This window comes from Apteryx mantelli, chromosome 27 (genome assembly GCF_036417845.1).
Source record: "Apteryx mantelli isolate bAptMan1 chromosome 27, bAptMan1.hap1, whole genome shotgun sequence".
Lineage (NCBI taxonomy): Eukaryota > Metazoa > Chordata > Aves > Apterygiformes > Apterygidae > Apteryx > Apteryx mantelli.
The window spans coordinates 6,274,949-6,291,983 of record NC_090004.1 but is presented as its reverse complement, the minus strand read 5'-3'; the positions used below and the strand labels follow the sequence as shown (position 1 = coordinate 6,291,983).

General features: G+C 46.9%; 1 protein-coding gene and 1 long non-coding RNA gene across 5 annotated transcripts; both read left to right on the top strand.

The window, feature by feature from the left end:
• The first annotated feature begins 117 nt into the window (after positions 1–117).
• Positions 118–5,406, top strand: LOC106493348 (uncharacterized). Its single transcript, XR_010886450.1, has 2 exons — positions 118–1,495; positions 2,877–5,406. It is a non-coding gene; the product is annotated as an uncharacterized lncRNA (long non-coding RNA).
• Positions 5,407–6,891: 1,485 nt separating this feature from the next.
• TMEM39B (transmembrane protein 39B) lies at positions 6,892–16,534 on the top strand. 4 transcript variants are annotated; one of them, XM_067311467.1, is made up of 10 exons: positions 6,892–6,963; positions 8,437–8,544; positions 9,350–9,558; positions 11,480–11,699; positions 11,995–12,078; positions 12,756–12,910; positions 13,736–14,072; positions 14,968–15,155; positions 15,654–15,774; positions 16,159–16,534. In XM_067311467.1, the coding sequence occupies exons 3-10, from the start codon at positions 9,431–9,433 to the stop codon at positions 16,393–16,395; spliced, it is 1,470 nt and encodes a 489-aa protein (XP_067167568.1). In that variant the 5' UTR covers positions 6,892–6,963; positions 8,437–8,544; positions 9,350–9,430; the 3' UTR covers positions 16,396–16,534. The 4 variants fall into 4 exon arrangements, with proteins under 4 accessions (XP_067167568.1, XP_067167567.1, XP_013808820.1 ...); XM_067311466.1 differs by having other exon boundaries at positions 6,896–6,963; positions 8,423–8,544; XM_013953366.2 differs by lacking the exon at positions 6,892–6,963 and having other exon boundaries at positions 7,216–8,544.
• Positions 16,535–17,035: the final 501 nt, after the last annotated feature.

Here is a 17,035-nt window from a genome sequence, read left to right as displayed (position 1 = left end):
CAATAAAATAGCTATTCTCTTTTTTTCAAATAAATTTAAATTAATGCTAAAGCTAATTGTCTTTTTAAAATATGAAGACATTCTAAAAATGGTGTTTTTTGTAAGAATTACAAAAAGTTTATCAAGCTCATTGAATGAGCTTAGTTTTTTTAAAAAATTGTTTTTCACCCCCTGGAAGTTGTTGAGCGCAGTTTGATCCTGGGCTAATGCAGAAAGAGTGTTTATGGTTCTTAACTTGAATTAATGATTCAGATTTCAGGTGGCCTCACAGGGTATTCCAGACTGCAGACTCCAGATTGAGTCTGAAATGGCTAGTTTAAAAGTAGAATGACAAAATGAATGCTGAGAAATCAAAGGCTTAGCTGCCACTAGGAGGAAGATGAAGCTTGCATTATGTTTTATATAAACACCCCTAACCCCCTTGACCCCCTTGGCTAAGACGATGCCCTTCCTACTTTAAGGTAGCCTTTGTTTGGAAAGCCAGTTACAAATGTGTCCCTATTTGGGAAGGGTGCTGCAGTTGCTCCTCATATCCTTCTGAGAGGGTGTGTATGTACATATATATATATATATATATAAAGTTCAAAGGAAACTGCTTCTTAGAGAAACATGAAAAATGGTTTGTATTTCCCATCTGCAAAATAAATCTGGCATTCTAGGGGGAGAGAATTAAACTGCTCGGGGGTGAAAAATAGAACATTAGGAACCAAACTGCTTGTAGCAGTGCATGATTGAGGGGAATACTTTAAAACAACAAGTTGTATTTGTAGATTGTTATTAAAGTGTAAATAACTGAATTTTCAACAATGGTTTGGAGTCAGCTTTCAGGGCATAATGTCTTGCTTGATGAAAAGATCACCCTATACCCCCCTTTTAAAGGAAAATTATCGCAGGAGAATCAGGATGTGTAAAGCTAACATGCATCGCAAAAAACAAAAGGTAACATAAATGTCTGATTTTAATAGCACATTTCTCTTTTACATAAACTGTGACGGCAACTTGCATAAACTTTATTGAAACAATTCTTCAAATGTTAATTTTAATGTAAAAAATTGCAAAAAATGTTTAAAATAGACATTTTAAAAAAAACACATGCTTCTGCATAAATTAGCAATAACTTTAATAATGTGCCCTTTGAAAATGCACTGTAATGTAATGTGGGCAAAAAGGAATCGGCAAGCTTAAATATCAAAAGATGTAAAATGACAACGAATATAGATAGTCCTGCTACTGCCAAAAAAAAAAAAATTCTGCTCAGTTATTTAAAAATGTAAAATGATGGCCCTTTTTAGACCCCAGTATTGATATTTACTGTGACCTGTTCAAAGCTCAGCTTAGTTGCATGTTTTCCTTCCTGTGTAATTGCATGCAGGAATCTTTTCTTTTGATTTCTACTTACATTAAAGAAACTCACAAATGTCTTCAATTTGCAGGAGTCAAGAGTACATCACTATGAATCACTTGGGTGAAGAAGAGCAGGGGCAACATGAAGTGGGTAAGCTTGCCTGTTTATTTTTGCATCCCGTTGCAAGCTGCTAACATGTTCTGCGTGGGAAGTGGGGGCGGCGCCATCTGAGCTGCTAAGTAGAAGCCATTCTTTATATACCCACAAATAAATTACTCTTGCAAAAGGCCAGTTACATGACTGACAGTCTTGCAGAGGTCATGGTGTGGAGGAGGCCTGAATATGCACCTGCTTAGAGCTCTCCCATTGAGATCTCATGGAGGAGGAAGTTTAAGTGGATTTGAAGAGAGAGGGAAATGCGGTTAAGGAGGTCTTTCGGAACTGGTTCCTGGCTGAGATGCTGACTTTCATGAGTCCTCTCTGCAGTAAGGTAGCACTGAAGTTGTCCCATGCTCTAGGAACAGAGCAGCCTAAGGAGCAGATCATTAGGAATTCCTTAGTGAGTCTATAGTGCATTAAAATCCCACACCGCAGATTTAAGGCCAAATGCTGTCCAATGAGACCTTGCTAGTATACTGCTTCCACGCCACCATTGCAGCTTGAGTATCGGTGGGCTCTGAAGTACAGTTCGGCGGTTGGCTGTTTTTTTTAATGTCTTTTGTTTGATGCTGTTGTCAGAGACTGCTCAGCCAGCGGTCCTCCAGGCCTGGCTGGGCCACGCTTAGCTCAGAGCCCTTCAGGGCCGCTCACCTGATGTCTCCTGACGAACCTCCGGCGCTTTTGGGTGCCAGCGGTGGCCAGCACCCGTGGTGGCAGGGCTCCCTCTGGCGGTTGTCGTGACCACTGTAGCTTGCTTGTTCTCCAGCAAATATCTTAATAAATGCATGCATATGGTGGCAAACCAAGTGGTACCTTGATTTGGGAGATCATCCGCATACCTCGCACGGAGTGGCAGTTGAAGGCATCAGTGGAACAACCTGCTTACACAGCAAGGACACGTCTCCCCACTGGGCCCAAAGGCAGCAGCCGTAAGCGTTTCCTTTGGGGACAGCTAATCAGTTTCTCTCCGATCTTGAGACCACTGAAAGTCTGAGCTCCATAAATAAAAGAACAAAGAAATAAACCCTTGTGTTGCTGAAGAAGTATAATGGCTTCAAAATACACGCCTGAAAAGCCCTGGGCGTAGGTCCTAGAGGTCTTATTTTATTTGGAATTGTAAAGCTACTAAACAAGTGCCTCTTATCTTAAGAGCATTAGGAACAAGAAAATGGTAATATGTGAAAATGTTGCGACAGGGTGAGATTACCCTCAATTCTTTGAGTTTAAAATTGGATCAGTAGTTTTATGTTAGAGAAAATTATAGCGTGTCTGGATTTCTGCAGTTTGTTTATCCAATGCATCTTCATTTGCAATGTAATTAGAACATCAGTTTATGGTGTTGTACCAATCTCTCCCATTTTTTTCTTAATAGGCACAACTTTTATATCAAGTGGAAAAGATTTGATAGAGATCATCTATTATGATGCAGTTTTTTACCAGTAGAAGTGGATCTTGTGACACTGCCTTTGGAGTAATACAGCTTTCTTGTGCATTGCATTTGTTTCTTGTTCATGTGAAAGGTTTTGATGTTATGGAGGAATGTAAATCTTAATATATTGAAAATAACTGTATATGCTAAAAATATTTGGAAAACATGTCCTGCATCAAACATTTTCCTCCCTCTCATAGCATTACAACACTCAGATTTCAGGCTAGAGCATGCAAAAGCTAATTTGAGATCCCGAAATAGCCATCAACATCGGATGTGTCTCTCAAAGATGCTCTAATTCACCAGACGTTCCGGGGGTGATACAGGACTCACTAAAATTTGTGAGGGATAGGAATTCCTTCGAGTACTCAAGTCTGAGTCACCTAAATAACTTCCCCTTTTATACTGACACCTAGCCACTGGATGTAGTATTCTGCTGGCTGTTAGCAAACAAGTGCCACAGTGATCTTTAATATCCAGATTCCCCAAAGAACAAATACCCATCTTACCATTATTTTTAGGATTTCGGTAAAGGTCACAAACAAGATAAAGGGCCCTGTTATGTTTGGTATTGTACAGCATGATAATGGCAGTCATGTCCTTGTCTGGGGAAGTGTTTCCCAACAATACTGTTCTTTTGAAGAGAAACTTGGGTCTAGAAACATTCTGCATTTCCCTCCTGCTGCAGGGCTTTCCCTGCCTCAGCAGTCGCATCCTCCATGGCCCTTGTTTCTGGGTGGCCACTGCTTCTTCAGTGCCTAGTCCAGCCCTTTGGTATAAACACTCAGGCTGGCCTAGCTTGGAGCTGGTACAAACCTGGACTTCACACTCTCTCAGGAAAAATGCTCCAACCGGTATTGCAAAGTTGTCCCCTGTAGCTTTTTCTGGAAGGAGGTTGTCATACTGTGACCATTCCTTACCCTTGGTTTCAAGTTGCTGTTCAGATTATTGAATAAAGCAAATGGTTAAAAGCTTTATTTTATAACTTACCTATGATGTTTTTATTTCTAACTTAATTCCTTAGCCTTACTGAAAGCATAGCATTTTACCTTGATATGGCCCTCTGTAAAATTCCTTATTTGGTAAGCTGGGTCCAGCTTAAGAGCACAGCTGGGTTCCCTATTTGGCTGTAAGAGCAGATGATTCTTTTTGTACAGAATGAGCTTTTAAATTTGTATGAGAGCATCTGTCATGAGCAGAGCCAAGAAAAACAATTTAAATGTGCACGTCTTCCTTTCCTCACCCCATGCTGCTGCTCTCCTAAAGAACGCTTGGGGCAGAGGGCGATTCCTGCAGCCTGTGGTAGAGCCCCCAAATGGCCTCAGAGCAGAAGGGACCAGCTGTGTCCTGTCTGCTGGGAGACGCAGGGAAGAGCAGGAGGTGCTGCTAAGGCAACTGTTCTCTAGGCTGAGAGGAACAAGTGCATATAGTGCTTTTTAGGAGTAAGACATGGCTTAGGGAAATTCTTTAACGGATAAACCTACAACATCTTGGGTGAGATGTTGGACACATGGCCTGTTTGTAAGCTTTGAGGGGGAGGAATTTCTGCAGGCCAGTCATCCCCCATGGGAACTTCCATCCCAAATGTAGATATTATTCCTCTTTTCTACTCAGGAAGCTCAGTTCCTGTGAGCAGAAACCTTTACTGTTGCTGCTCAGCTGAGCCTTCCGTTACTACCATATGTGTCAATAGAAATGTTTGCTTCCGTTCTCTTTTTGCTCCTCTTTGCAAAGTGGGATGAATCTCAAATTAGTTGATTTCAGATATGATAAAGTAACACAGTTAAGATGCCTTTCACTTTATTGTGGATGGGAAATAGGAAACTGCCAGCTTTTGGGAGTGTATTGGAGGACACTGGAGTCTCCTTCATCTGCCTCAAAAGCTGGAGAGCAAGGAGCGTGTTTGAGTACTGAAACAGAAAGCATGTTTCCCAGTACAGCTTACAGCTGTTCCTTTTGCTGCTGGCTGTAGAACCCAATACAATCAAAGGCTTGTATGTGATGTTACGGAACAAACCTCAGTTTTTAACATGACATCAGTAGGTTCCACTTGTTACCTTTATAGTTCTACCTGGAAAATTGAGTTAAAACTGCAGGTGTCTGGATACTCTTGGTTTTGATGGCTGTACACAATGAAGGTTGCAAAATCAGTAAGAAATGAAAGATTGGTCTTGTGAAAGTTCATTAATTTTAGAAATGGCTTTGCCTCTAGCCTAGGCAGGGGTGGTTCACAAGATTATATAATCTTCCATCTGTACTAAAGCATCAAACACCCACGAGTTAAGGAATTCAGTGAAAAATGCTGCAAGCCCTTGGTAAAGATGGCGAAAATTGATCAAGGTGAATCACAGTTTTAAAATAACTTGTATAGGAAACTGGCAAGCTATTGCGTGGCTGGTATTTAGCAGTAAGTGTTCAACAGATGTTTTAAATGATTAGTCATTCCTTATAATAATAAAGGCCTAACATTGAATTTCTTTGTTGAGATTTTCTGTTTCTCTTCCTGCTGCAGAGTCGCTGTTTATCTGAAGCTGTAATTCTTGGGATCTCTGTCCAAAGGGTGATGGAAGGGAGGGTGTGAAGAGAATATTTGCTATTAAACCAGAACTGACTGTTGCAGTGTCTTTGAAAATGTTCAAAGGATGCATCAAAATGCTGGTAGTATATAAATGTCTGATACAAGCTTCTCAACTCAAAGTCACATAGAATATAAAAGAAAAAATTAGATCTGAAAAAAAATCTAAGAGGTTAAGGATCATGTGAGATGGATTAGGTAAGAGACAGCTCTCAAAGTCATGATGGATCTTGAACTTTGTTGTCAGTTTTGCAGAGATTCAAGGTAAATGCCATGCAGGTAGTCTGTCCTGCTTTTAAGCTTACAGATTTTGCATAAATGCTTAAAATATTTAAGTTTTCCTGGGGAATTTCATGTGTCCTGGAGAGAGAGACAACCTCCGCTTTGTAAAAGGAGGTGGAGAGAGTGAAGTGTTCAGACTACGTCTGCAGGATCTCTTGGTGGAGGGCGTGTGTGGCATAGGCTGGTAGAGCGTGGTGCCCAGGCTTTGCTCAGGTTTAGGTGGGAAGCCCTGATCTCCATGGCTGCACAGGGTGGAGCCATGGGGCTGCTTAATTAATTCATCCAAGACCCTTCATCAGGAAAGGGGGTCGTATGGGGTTTGAGTAGCAACTTGGCAGAGCTCTAGCAGACTTCTGCATTGATGGTCAGGTTCTGGCTGGACGAGTGGAAGCTGATTAAAGTTGAGTCCTCTCTGCTCTTATCGGGCAGAGTCTGGTAGCATATGGTTTACTGCCCAAAGCCGAAAGGGCAAACCTCAAAGGGCTGAACGTGCCCAGGCACCTTGCACATGCTTTGGGCACGATGGTGCCGTGGACAACCGTGCCGGGGGAGCGGGTTGGCTCAGCGGGGCTGTGGGATAACATCGCCATGCAGGAGAAGAGGGCAGGCTGGACCTCTCGTTTGAGCGTTTGTCCGAGGGTCAGGGTTTTTCCTGTGCCCTGCGCGGGGCTCGCTGACGGCCGGCTGTTAACATCGTAAAGCAGGCGGTGGAGGGAACCAGCCCTAACGAAGAGGCGCCTTCCCCTGCCCTGCACCCGGAGGGGGGAGTAGAGATGGGAGCGAGTGGGGGGTGGATTTGGGGGCTGAGCCGCTGTGGGGGCATCACCCCTGGAGCCCCGAAGGGCCTGGGGGGCCCACGGCCGGGCAGGAGGGCTGCTGTGGGGTGAGGGCCCTCGGGGGGGGGGGGTCCCCCGGGGGGTGGATTGGGGTCCAGGCCGGGCCAAAGCAGCCTATGCTGGGGGGTTCGGCTGCCTGGTCTACCGGGTGGGCGGGGCGACTGGCGGGGATACGCCCCCTGGGGGTGTGGCCCACGCAAGGGGGTGTGGCCGTGCCGGCGGGGCGGGCGGCGCGCGCGCGCCCTCCAGGAGGATTGTCCGCTCGCAGCCGCCATCGCGCCGCCGGCCCCGCCCGCCATATTGTGCGCGGCGCAGGCTGAGCGGCGGCCGGAGATGGGTGAGGGGGGCCGGCGGCGGCGGCGGCGGCGGCGGGGCGGCACCGGGCACCGGGGCCCGGCACCGGGGAGGGGGGGGGGCGGCAGACGGGCACGGGGCGAGGGGGGGGGAGCCGAGCCGGGAGCGGGAGGAGGGCGCAGAGCTGAGGGGCGGGGCGCCTGACGAGCCCGCGGCCGGCCCCGCCCCCCCGGCGGCCGTGGTGAGGGGGCGGCCCGCGGCCTGGCCCGGGGCCCCGGAGCCCCCGGAGCCGCCCCTCCGCTGCCCTGCGGCCCCGGTGCGCGCCCCGCAGCTCCCTTACGGCCCCAACACAGCCCCCGCTGCTCCCCTAGAGCCTCCATTGCGCCCCTACGGCCCCTGTTGCCCTTGCAGCCCCGACAGCGTCCCCCCGCGAGCCCCGGTCTGCGTTCCTGCAGCCCCTATAGCACCCCTACGGCTCGCCCATAGCCCCCCTGTAATCTCCAGCGCCCCTGATGTTCCCCTATAGCTTTCTTACAGCTCCTATAGAGTCCCCCGAGCCCCATTGCACTCCTCTAGCACTGGTCTGTGTTCCCACAGCCTCCATAGCGCTCCTATAGCTCTCATTACTCCCCTACAGTCCCCAGAGTCCCCACAGCTCCACCATAGCCCCGGCCTGCAGCTACAGAGCCCTTGTAGCCCCTATAGCCCCCATTGCGCCATTATAGCACCAGTCTACACCCCTAGGGCTCTTACAGCCGTCACTGCTCCCTCAGAGTGCCTAGAGCCCCCATTCCTCTCCCACAGTCCCCACTTGTGCCCCCAGAATTCACATTTCTCTCCTATAGTCCCTGCCTGCACCGCCCAGAGCTTATGTGGGCCCTGCTTGCTCCCCTATAGACCCTGGTCTGCGCCCCTGTGCCTATAGCCCCTGGCCTCAGAGCCCCCACTGCCCCCTCAGAGCCCCTGCCTGAGCTCCCAGAGCTCCTATAGCATCTATAGTCACCCAGCGTGCCCCCCAGACCCCCTCAGCTCCCCAGCTCTTGCCCCACACTCCCCAGTGCCTTTCTTGCACTGGGGCCCAAACCCACTGCCTTCACCTGCCCCGGCAGTGCCCTGTCTATCTGGTGCCCCTCGCGCAGTCCTCGTGTCCTGTCCCATGGGGCCCCCTGTGCACAGCCCCTCCTATTCCCTGGTGTCACTTGCAGTTGCTCCGTGTCCCTGGCTCACAAGGACTCTGCTGTGCCATGCCTTATACTTGGGTTTCTGCTCTTCACTCCGTACCCCTCACACTTCTTCCTCCCCCCTGTGCTATAGGCATCTCTGTGCCCCACTGGCCTGTGCGATGGCACCCATCCCTGGAGCTATCTTTTCTTCCTGGGTTTAGCCCCAGGTGCATCCTGCACCTTGGTGTCCAGGACTAGTATAACTGTTCTGGGGGGGACTCTGGAACTTAGTGGAAGCTTTAAAAATTGTTTGAGGGCAGTTTTAAACCTTTAGCAAAGTTTCTTTATTCTAGATGCTAATTGCCGAGTGATGCAGACTGGAAATTAACAAACAAAAAAAGGAATTTTAGCAGTCGATGTGGCCTGATCCAAGTTTCTTCATAGCTCAGACTTCACTTCTGGTAAATGGTATATTATCATCCTATTCTTTCTTTAAGTTGTATAGATTCTTCTAATGTAGACAGAATCCAGATTTCTTATACATAATAACAAGGAGGTTTTTAAAACTTTGGGATTATTATTGTTGTTTACACTGTGGCAAGCAAGACCTACAAAATTTAACTGTGGGCTAATGTGCCATTGAGCTCCGTGCCATGCAAACACACAACAACAACAACAAATGCCCTAAAAATGCTACAGTGTTTTTTTCCCACCTTAAAGGAGCAAAGAAGATGTGAGCCAACTTGCTTGCTTTTGCAGCTCTTTAAAAGAGCTGTGAATTTTTGAATCCAGCACAAAATTGGGCAAAAGGGGACCTAGATAATATCCCCAGTTTATTGAACCCTTTGGGCAAATTGTTTAACATCTCTGTAAGTGTATTGCTCTGCCTATGAAATAGGTATAACACCACAGGGATGCAGATTAAATTCCTTGTAAATTGCCTTGGGTTGGGAGAGAAGCATGAAGAGCTGCTTTCTGCTCGTTCGAAGCCTGCATACATTAGGCTTTAGACTCTCAAACAATTCATAGCACCTTAACAAGCTGCTGCATGTCATAGGAGCGTCAGTAACTATCTGAGGCCGCATCTATAGCCTGTGGCAAAGACGGGAGGAGATGTAGCTTAGCTTAGCCCATAGTGGAAAGGGTTAAGCAAAGTTGCATTATTCTGCTTTTTGCTGCAAGCTAACAGCGTGACTCGTCGGTCACGGCTGGTCGGCAGCTGTGTGGTAAGCAGATAAGCCATAATTATAAATCTCTTCTTTCCAGTTTTAAGGACTGAAGAAATAATCACACAGTGAACAGTAGAGAAGCCACCTCGAGGAACAACCCTCCGAACCCTTTGTTGTTATGGCAGGGGGAAGGCGGGGCCCTAACCGGACATCCTACTGCCGAAATCCTCTCTGTGAACCTGGGGCCGCTGGCGGCTCCGGCCATTCCACGAGTTCCTCTGTCACGGGTGTGCGCTCACGCACCAGGTAAGCCCAAATCTCTTTGTACCTAAGCTGGGTCAGCACCTCCTTTCTGAAGCAGGCATGAGGCCAGACTGTATCTTCCCATCTCACACTGACTCCTGGTGTCTAGCTGAAATCCTTTTTGTCATATGTGATAATGTCCATGCTACGTGTTGTAATTCGGAGAGGTGGTTCTAATTTACCTGCAACTGTTAAGTGCTTGATTTGACCATAGCAGACTTCTGGGAGTGTTCAAAAGCCTTTGCCAACCATTGCGTGGAAAGTAAGAATAGAGACAAATTTTCATCCAAAGCCTGACTCCAGAACTCTGGTGGTTGTATCTGCTGTGCCCCAAAGTGTATGTCAGGTTAGGTGTTTCTGGGTAGAGTTTGGCTAGGTCAGGTGATGCGTAGGCTGCACTTTGACAGATTCTAGTCTAGAGGGTCGGTTGCATTTCTGCTTCTGAGGTAGAGAGGAGGAAAGAGAAGTAGTGCACCGACAGGCACACACAGCTGCGTAAGCAGGAGGTGCATTATGAACTCTCTATATGGAAAGTGTTAGATCTGTCTTAACATACTCCCTGCTTATGGCCCTAGGCCAAGAAATTTATATGGATATGGTTACTCAAACAAGTTAGTGCAAGACCACTGAGAGTGGGGCAATCCACCTTGTACATACTTTGCTGTGAGAGCATGCACAAAGGTACTTATCGCAAAGTAGCTAATGTAGTACAAATCCACACCCCAGCTTACCTCCAAGTAATTTGTTCTTGTAGCCATACCATCTGATACCAACGACTTAAATACGGTTCAGGCTGAGGAGTTCCAAAGTGCTCGGTGCTCTTTATGCCTATGGGAGCCTTGATGCGCAGGAAGCCTTCAGTGATGGAGGGGATGTGTCCCCATGTGATATTGCTGAGGGGGAAATTTGTGAATTCTGCTCTTGAAAAAGACCCTTAGATCTTGTGTGTCTGCTCAGAGCAGAAAGGGCCTTGTATCTATATTTAAAGCCTTTCTGGAGGACCAGTGTACAAGAACAGAGTTTATTGGCAGATTTATTCAGTACAAGAAGCCAAATCAGTCCTGTGAACTTTGCAATCTGGGGATTACAGAGAGAAAGTTCAGGTTCCTAAGTCATCACACATGCCTTATTTGAGGCTGTCAGGCTTGTATTTTAAAAAGCCTGGTTAGACCTGCCTGTGTCCATCCCTGGGCTAGAGGTTTTCCTGCAGTCACACTCCAAGACTTTTGTGGTTTTGTTTTGGGATTTTCAGTAGGAGTTTGGTACCTAATGCTCTGTAGTTTCTTTGAAACCCGCACCCAGATTCCTTTGACTATTGTTATTTAGGGATTGCAAATCAGGGGAGATATATCTAGTGCATATTAACTCCCTTCCCTTTGATTAAAAGGGTGGGTGTCTGGAATTGTGTGCGTGCTCACACAGGAATACACACCTCTGACTAAACTTGTTTTTCCTCCATAGTTGAATAGAAGTTGAAGAATGAGAAAGGGCTTGTGTTTAATTGCTCTCTATTTCACGTTCAAGCACTCTTAGAAATGTAAATAGCAACTCGAGGCCTAAACACTTGCAATTAATTAAAAAGACCACTGGTTGCCCATTGGACAGCACGACACAGCCATGACTTTTGAACCTGACTCAAAACAGGGGATTTAATATCAAATGACCTGGTGCTGTCAACTGGCCTAGTTCCAAATATTGCTTTCCCTGAGCAAATTCCTGCTCACATCTGCCTGCAACAGTCGTTCTAGACATCCTCAGGGTGCTGACGCTGTTGGTTTGTGGCAGTCATTGACGATTTTAGTTAGCTTAAGTTTTTCAGTCAGTATTAGAGCCACCTACCTCTACAATCTGAGTATGTGGGCTGGAGGACAGTGTTACATTTATCTCAGGGAAGTGACTGCTGGCTTTTGGTTTACCTTGCTAGGAGCGGTTCAGGTACAGGCCTTTCCAGCCCACCACTGGCAACTCAGACAGTCGTTCCCCTCCGGCACTGTAAGATCCCGGAGCTGCCTGTGGAGAGGAGTGTGCTGTTTGAACTTCAGCTCTTCTTCTGTCATCTCATTGCTCTATTTGTCCACTACATCAACATCTACAAAACTGTGTGGTGGTACCCACCTTCCCATCCACCTTCGCACACGTCACTGGTAAGCACCAAAGGATGACTGCTGTCTTGGCCCCATTCAGGGACTCTCTCTTGGGCCATGAAGGCTTCTATTATCTCTATTTTATGCAAAATGCATGCAACTCCACAGTCCTGCAGGGTTGCTCGTGTGATTCTCATCTGGCAAATTTTGGGCACTAGCTGTCTGCTTGGCATTCTTCTCCTGGTCTTGGAAGAGAGAGCCCAAGGAGAAAAGCATAATTTGGGGAACTTCTCTGTCAGTTGTGTTTTTCTGCTGCCTGATGGAAAATGGAATCATGTTCTTTTTGTCACTGCAGAATTTTCATCTTATTGACTTCAACGTGCTGACAGTGACAACAATCGTCCTGGCACGCCGGCTGATTGGTGCTATTGTGAAGGAGGTAAAGTCCCCGAGTGGATCTCGGAACCATTCTTTCCTCTCAAGTGAATGCAAAACTGTGTGTCCCTTTTGCAGTTTCAAACTATTCTGTCCTTTTCTAAAGAACTTTGTGTTATGTTCAGATCAGAAACCTAGGCATGGTTTCTGAACAGAAGAACAGTGTACAGAGATGAGTATCTCAAACCATTGGTCATGACTCTCACTGTCCTTTTGTTTGTTTCTGAATTACTGTCTCATCTAGACTGTAGTCATTTTGCTTTCTTCCTTGCAAAGAACAGTATTTGGCTCTTTTTTTTGTTCTCTGAGCTTTCTATTCTCTCTAGCTTTCTGCAAGGAGAAATTAATCTAGTTCGGTTTCTGCTGACTGCAGAAGCTTTCTGTGGTGAGCAGGTCCTGGAGAGTGGACTGGTCATGCAGATAATTACTAGAGCTTAACATGAGAGCTCTCCTCATTCCAGCTTGAGGGAAAAGGCCACAACCCTGGCCCTGGGCTTTGGAGAATCCAGTCTGAAGGAGGCCTCTCCTTTATGGCGGCACTCAAACAAAGCCTTCTACTAGCTCTTTCTTCATGCATATGAGACTGATTTTTCAGACTGAAGCTGCTCATTTCCTATTTGCTTTCTGGAGGAAGAGTGAATTAGTCTTCCTTCTGCCCTGCTTCTTCTTCTCTCCCGGCAGGCTTCACAGAGTGGCAAAGTATCCCTGCCACGCTCTATTTTCCTGGTGATCACTCGGTTTGCTGTTCTCACTGGCACAGGCTGGAGTTTGTGTCGATCAATAATTCACCTCTTCAGAACCTACTCTTTCCTTAATCTCCTGTTCCTGTGTTACCCGTAAGTATCTCCCCTTTCATTTGTGTGTGATTTCTAATGTTTCTTCAGTGTACTGGTGTTACTCAGATGCAAGGAAGCTTGAAGTAAATAAGCACTCAATTTCCCAGTAACAAAACTTAAACAACCCGTTCCCTCCTTGCTATGTCACATCTCCTCTTGGTCTCAGGGCATATCTTTACCATTTACCTGTGTTTCAGCTTTAATAAAAGTGTTAATTGTAGTTCTTAGATTGCTCATAACCTCTGGAAAGGATTGCCTGCCTTTCTCATGGTATACAAAGAACCCATTTCTTCAGTTTACCTTAGTCCTTAGTTACCTCTGCCCAATGGAGTGGATCAAACAAACACCCTCCCTGCTTTATGTTAACCAACATAAGGAAGCCAGTTCTACTTCCAGTCAAGTAGTGGAATTGCTCCCTTCCCTCTGGAAGATGCAGGAGGAAGCATCTCATAAAGATCTGAGACTGAGGGAGATCTGAGGGTGATCTTACGTAAATAGATGATGTGCAAGGGATCAAGCAGACCAAAGAAGGAGGAAAGCTAGAGACTGGAGGCACTGCTTGGCCTGTTGCTGACATGAATATCACCCACACATCTTTGTTGTGCCCTTCTAGAGTCCATACAGTATCAAAGGGGGTCTGGTTAAGGCTGCAATTTGATGTTTGGAAAGTGTAACTTGTGGTGTGTTCTAGGTGTTCTTTTCTGGAGTTTATATAGGTACCAAATGCCATTTGGGAGGGCATATGAGATGGTAATGTGTACTACCAGCAAAGGCGTTACATGCTAATAAGGAAGTAACCAACCTTCTGTGCTTTTGCTGCTCCAGGTTTGGCATGTACATTCCCTTCCTTCAGCTGAACTGTGACTTTCGGAAGACAGGCCTCTTCTCCCAGGTGGCCAACATTGGACCCAGAGAGACAGGGGAGGTGAACTCCAGGAGCAGAGACTACCTGACTGTCTTAAAGGAAACCTGGAAGCAGCACACTCGACAAATGTACGGCATGGAGGCCATGCCCACTCATGCCTGCTGCCTCTCCCCAGATCTCATCCGCAATGAGGTGGAATACCTGAAAATGGACTTTAACTGGCGGATGAAAGAGGTGCTGGTGAGCTCCATGCTCAGTGCTTACTACGTGGCCTTTGTGCCAGTCTGGTTTGTGAAGGTGAGTGAGGGCAGCCGCCGCTTTTGCAGCACTGCGCATGCTTCACACCGCTCCTCCCGGCGTGGGACTGGCTAGGGAGCATTCTGAGTCCCTAGGAGAGGAGGACGCAGGGTTATGGAAAATGTCTGGTTCTCACTTCTTGCTTAGCCGGAATGTGGGAGAAGTTAGTCAGAGGCCTGGTCTGTGTGTGCAGGCAGCTTTATTAGTCAAACCAATTTAGAGGCCTTGTAAAAAGTAACAAGCAAAAAGATTTAGGTTTAACTTTGCTTAAATTCCAGACAACAGAGGACAATATTGACCTGGTAAAGCTTGTATTCTGACTGTTCATGAGAATGTGCATCCATCTATTAGGGAGCAGTGTCTTCCTCCCACCTCCCCATGGAGCTAAAGGACTCCAGTGTGACTAGTCCTTCATACACTGATCTTCTGTGAGGGCAGAGCTCCAGGACAAGAAGAGGATTGACTTTAATAAGGAAGGCAACACAAAAGAGGACAGATTTTATTAGGATTCTTAGCTGTTTTATTTAGTTTCGTAGTACATTGTGCAGTGAGACAAATGTCTTACAGTAAATCTGTCAGACCTCAGGGACAAGCCCAAATCCCCTTCCTCTGAGGATCTGATGTTCTCACCCATCATCAACTGAGCTAAGAGCATCAGGGCAGAAGGAGCTATTTCCCCAGTTTTGCTGATGGATGATGATAGCATAAATGTTTCACCATGGTGTGTTCAGGAGTTGTACAGCAGCCATCCTATGTGGGCGCTCCTTTTTCAAGCAGGATTAATAGCTATGTGAAAAGCCCCCATTTTACCTGTCTGAGTGCTGTGTGTTTTGATGGTTTTGTTAGGTGAGGCTGTCCAAACACATTGTCACACATTCTTCTTGTCCCCCCACAGAACACCCAGTACTATGACAAACGCTGGTCGTGTGAGCTCTTCCTTCTGGTTTCCATCAGCACGTCTGTGATTTTGATGCAGTACCTCTTACCTGCTCGCTACTGTGACCTGCTCCATAAAGCTGCAGCACACCTGGGCTGCTGGCAGAAGGTCGATCCAGCCCTCTGCTCCAATGTGCTACAGCATCAGTAAGGATCTCTCTCCTGGGGCTAGGGCTGGAGGTTTCTCTTAGCTCGTGTGCCCATTGGCAAGCTGGCTTGAGCAGAGGCTGGATGAGGAGCTCAGTGGGCAGTCAGCTTTCCAGCCATCTCTCTTCTTCCTGTTGTTGCTTAAAAAAGAAAAGAAAGAAAGAGAAATGAAAGCAGAGTTGCCAGCTGACACATCTGACAGCATACAGACAATATCCGTACTGTCCACTTCAAAGTGTGGCAAGCGGATCCATTTTTTGGCAAGATGCCTGCTGCTTCTGGCCATAGATAACTGCAGTTTGTCACTGCCTTAGTTACACGCCTCAGTGGACCAAACTCTGCCCTCGCAAATGACCACAGCTTACTACTACGGAAAACACTCCGGAAGCAGCTCGTACATTATCCTCCCTGATGGTGGGAATGCAAGTAGACCTCTTTAACCCCTGTCTCCAGCTGTGGAGGTAGAATTAAGAAAACTCTGCTTGTTTTCTGCTGCAGGTGGACAGAGGAGTGCATGTGGCCCCAGGGAGTGTTAGTGAAACACAGCAAGAATGTGTACAAAGCTGTGGGTCATTACAATGTGGCTGTACCATCAGACGTCTCACACTTCCGCTTTCATGTAAGATCACATTTTCTTTCTGGGAGTTTAGTTTTAGCAGTCTGGCAGGATTACGGTCTGTTTGCCTTGAACACCTTAGAGTCCATGTCTGCAAGAGGTGGCTCTCTGAGCATGAGAACTGCCCAGGGGATATACCAGAGGGCAGTGGATCAGGCTGGGTTCGGTACTGTGTTTAACGCTAGTCCTACATCTCCCTTCAATGCTGCCAGCAGGGTGACTCTGACCCATGCAGACTGGGCCTCTGTCCAGAGCCATTCACGTTGTGTCTCCAGAGGGGAATCCCCGTGGGTCACCTCACAGGTTTCTGTTTCCCGTGTCCTGTCGAGAACACCTCTAGAAGGGCCTGACTTCACTCAGTGCCTTACCGTGGTCTCTCTTCTACAGTTCTTTTTCAGCAAGCCACTAAGAATCCTCAACATCCTAATTCTGCTGGAAGGGGCCGTCATCTTCTACCAGCTTTACTCACTGATTTCCTCAGAGAAGTGGCACCAGACTATCTCACTGGCTCTGATCCTCTTCAGCAATTACTACGCCTTCTTCAAGCTGCTGCGTGACCGGCTGGTGCTGGGCAAAGCCTACTCATATTCTGCCAGCAGAGACTCGGAGCAGAAGTTAAATTAAAACAATTGCACTGATGCTCAGCTTATTACAAAACAAACAAAACAAGAAACCCTCAGAGCTTTGTATTTTTGTTACCACTGCTTTTTTTCTTTGATAACTGATGTAATTAAAAGGAAAAAACATATTTTTTTACTCCCAACAGTTGTTTGTGTGTTTGTTGTCTGGTAAAATCCCATGAGAAGGCTTCCTCCTGTTTGTATTTGAGAGGAGCAATTTATTAACAATGGTGCTTAGTTTTGAGAGGTACAAATACTGTTTCTCTTGCTGAAGTCAGAGCTCCAGCTGGCAGTGAGTGGGAAGATGAGAAATTACAGGTATGTTAAAGCTCACAACTTCCCCTTTGAGTCCATTTATAAGTGACCCATGAGTCCTGATCCTCTTTCTTGCTGGGACTCGGAAGAACCTCCTTGCACCAGAACTGCTTCAACCCCTTGCTCTGGGGGTTGCGATGAGTTTAGCCCCCAGGCGGTGTTCACATGAGGGGTCTGTATCTCGACTCAAAAAGGAGGCAGCAGGGACCCTAAATAATTTGAGCTCAACCCCTAAGATACAGGTCTAGGTAAAAACCCCAGACCGTTGTACAGGGAAGGGGCAGGACACTACCTGCTCCTCCACTTCCCAATCACAGGGGAGTGGCAGT

Excerpts from the sequence above, each read along its gene's own strand:
- TMEM39B (XM_067311467.1), top strand. The coding sequence starts at position 9,431 with ATGGCAGGGGGAAGGCGGGGCCCTAACCGGACATCCTACTGCCGAAAT. Across the intron at positions 9,559-11,479 it reads GGTGTGCGCTCACGCACCAG|GAGCGGTTCAGGTACAGGCC; the intron begins GTAAGCCCAAAT and ends TTACCTTGCTAG. Across the intron at positions 12,911-13,735 it reads CTCCTGTTCCTGTGTTACCC|GTTTGGCATGTACATTCCCT; the intron begins GTAAGTATCTCC and ends TTGCTGCTCCAG.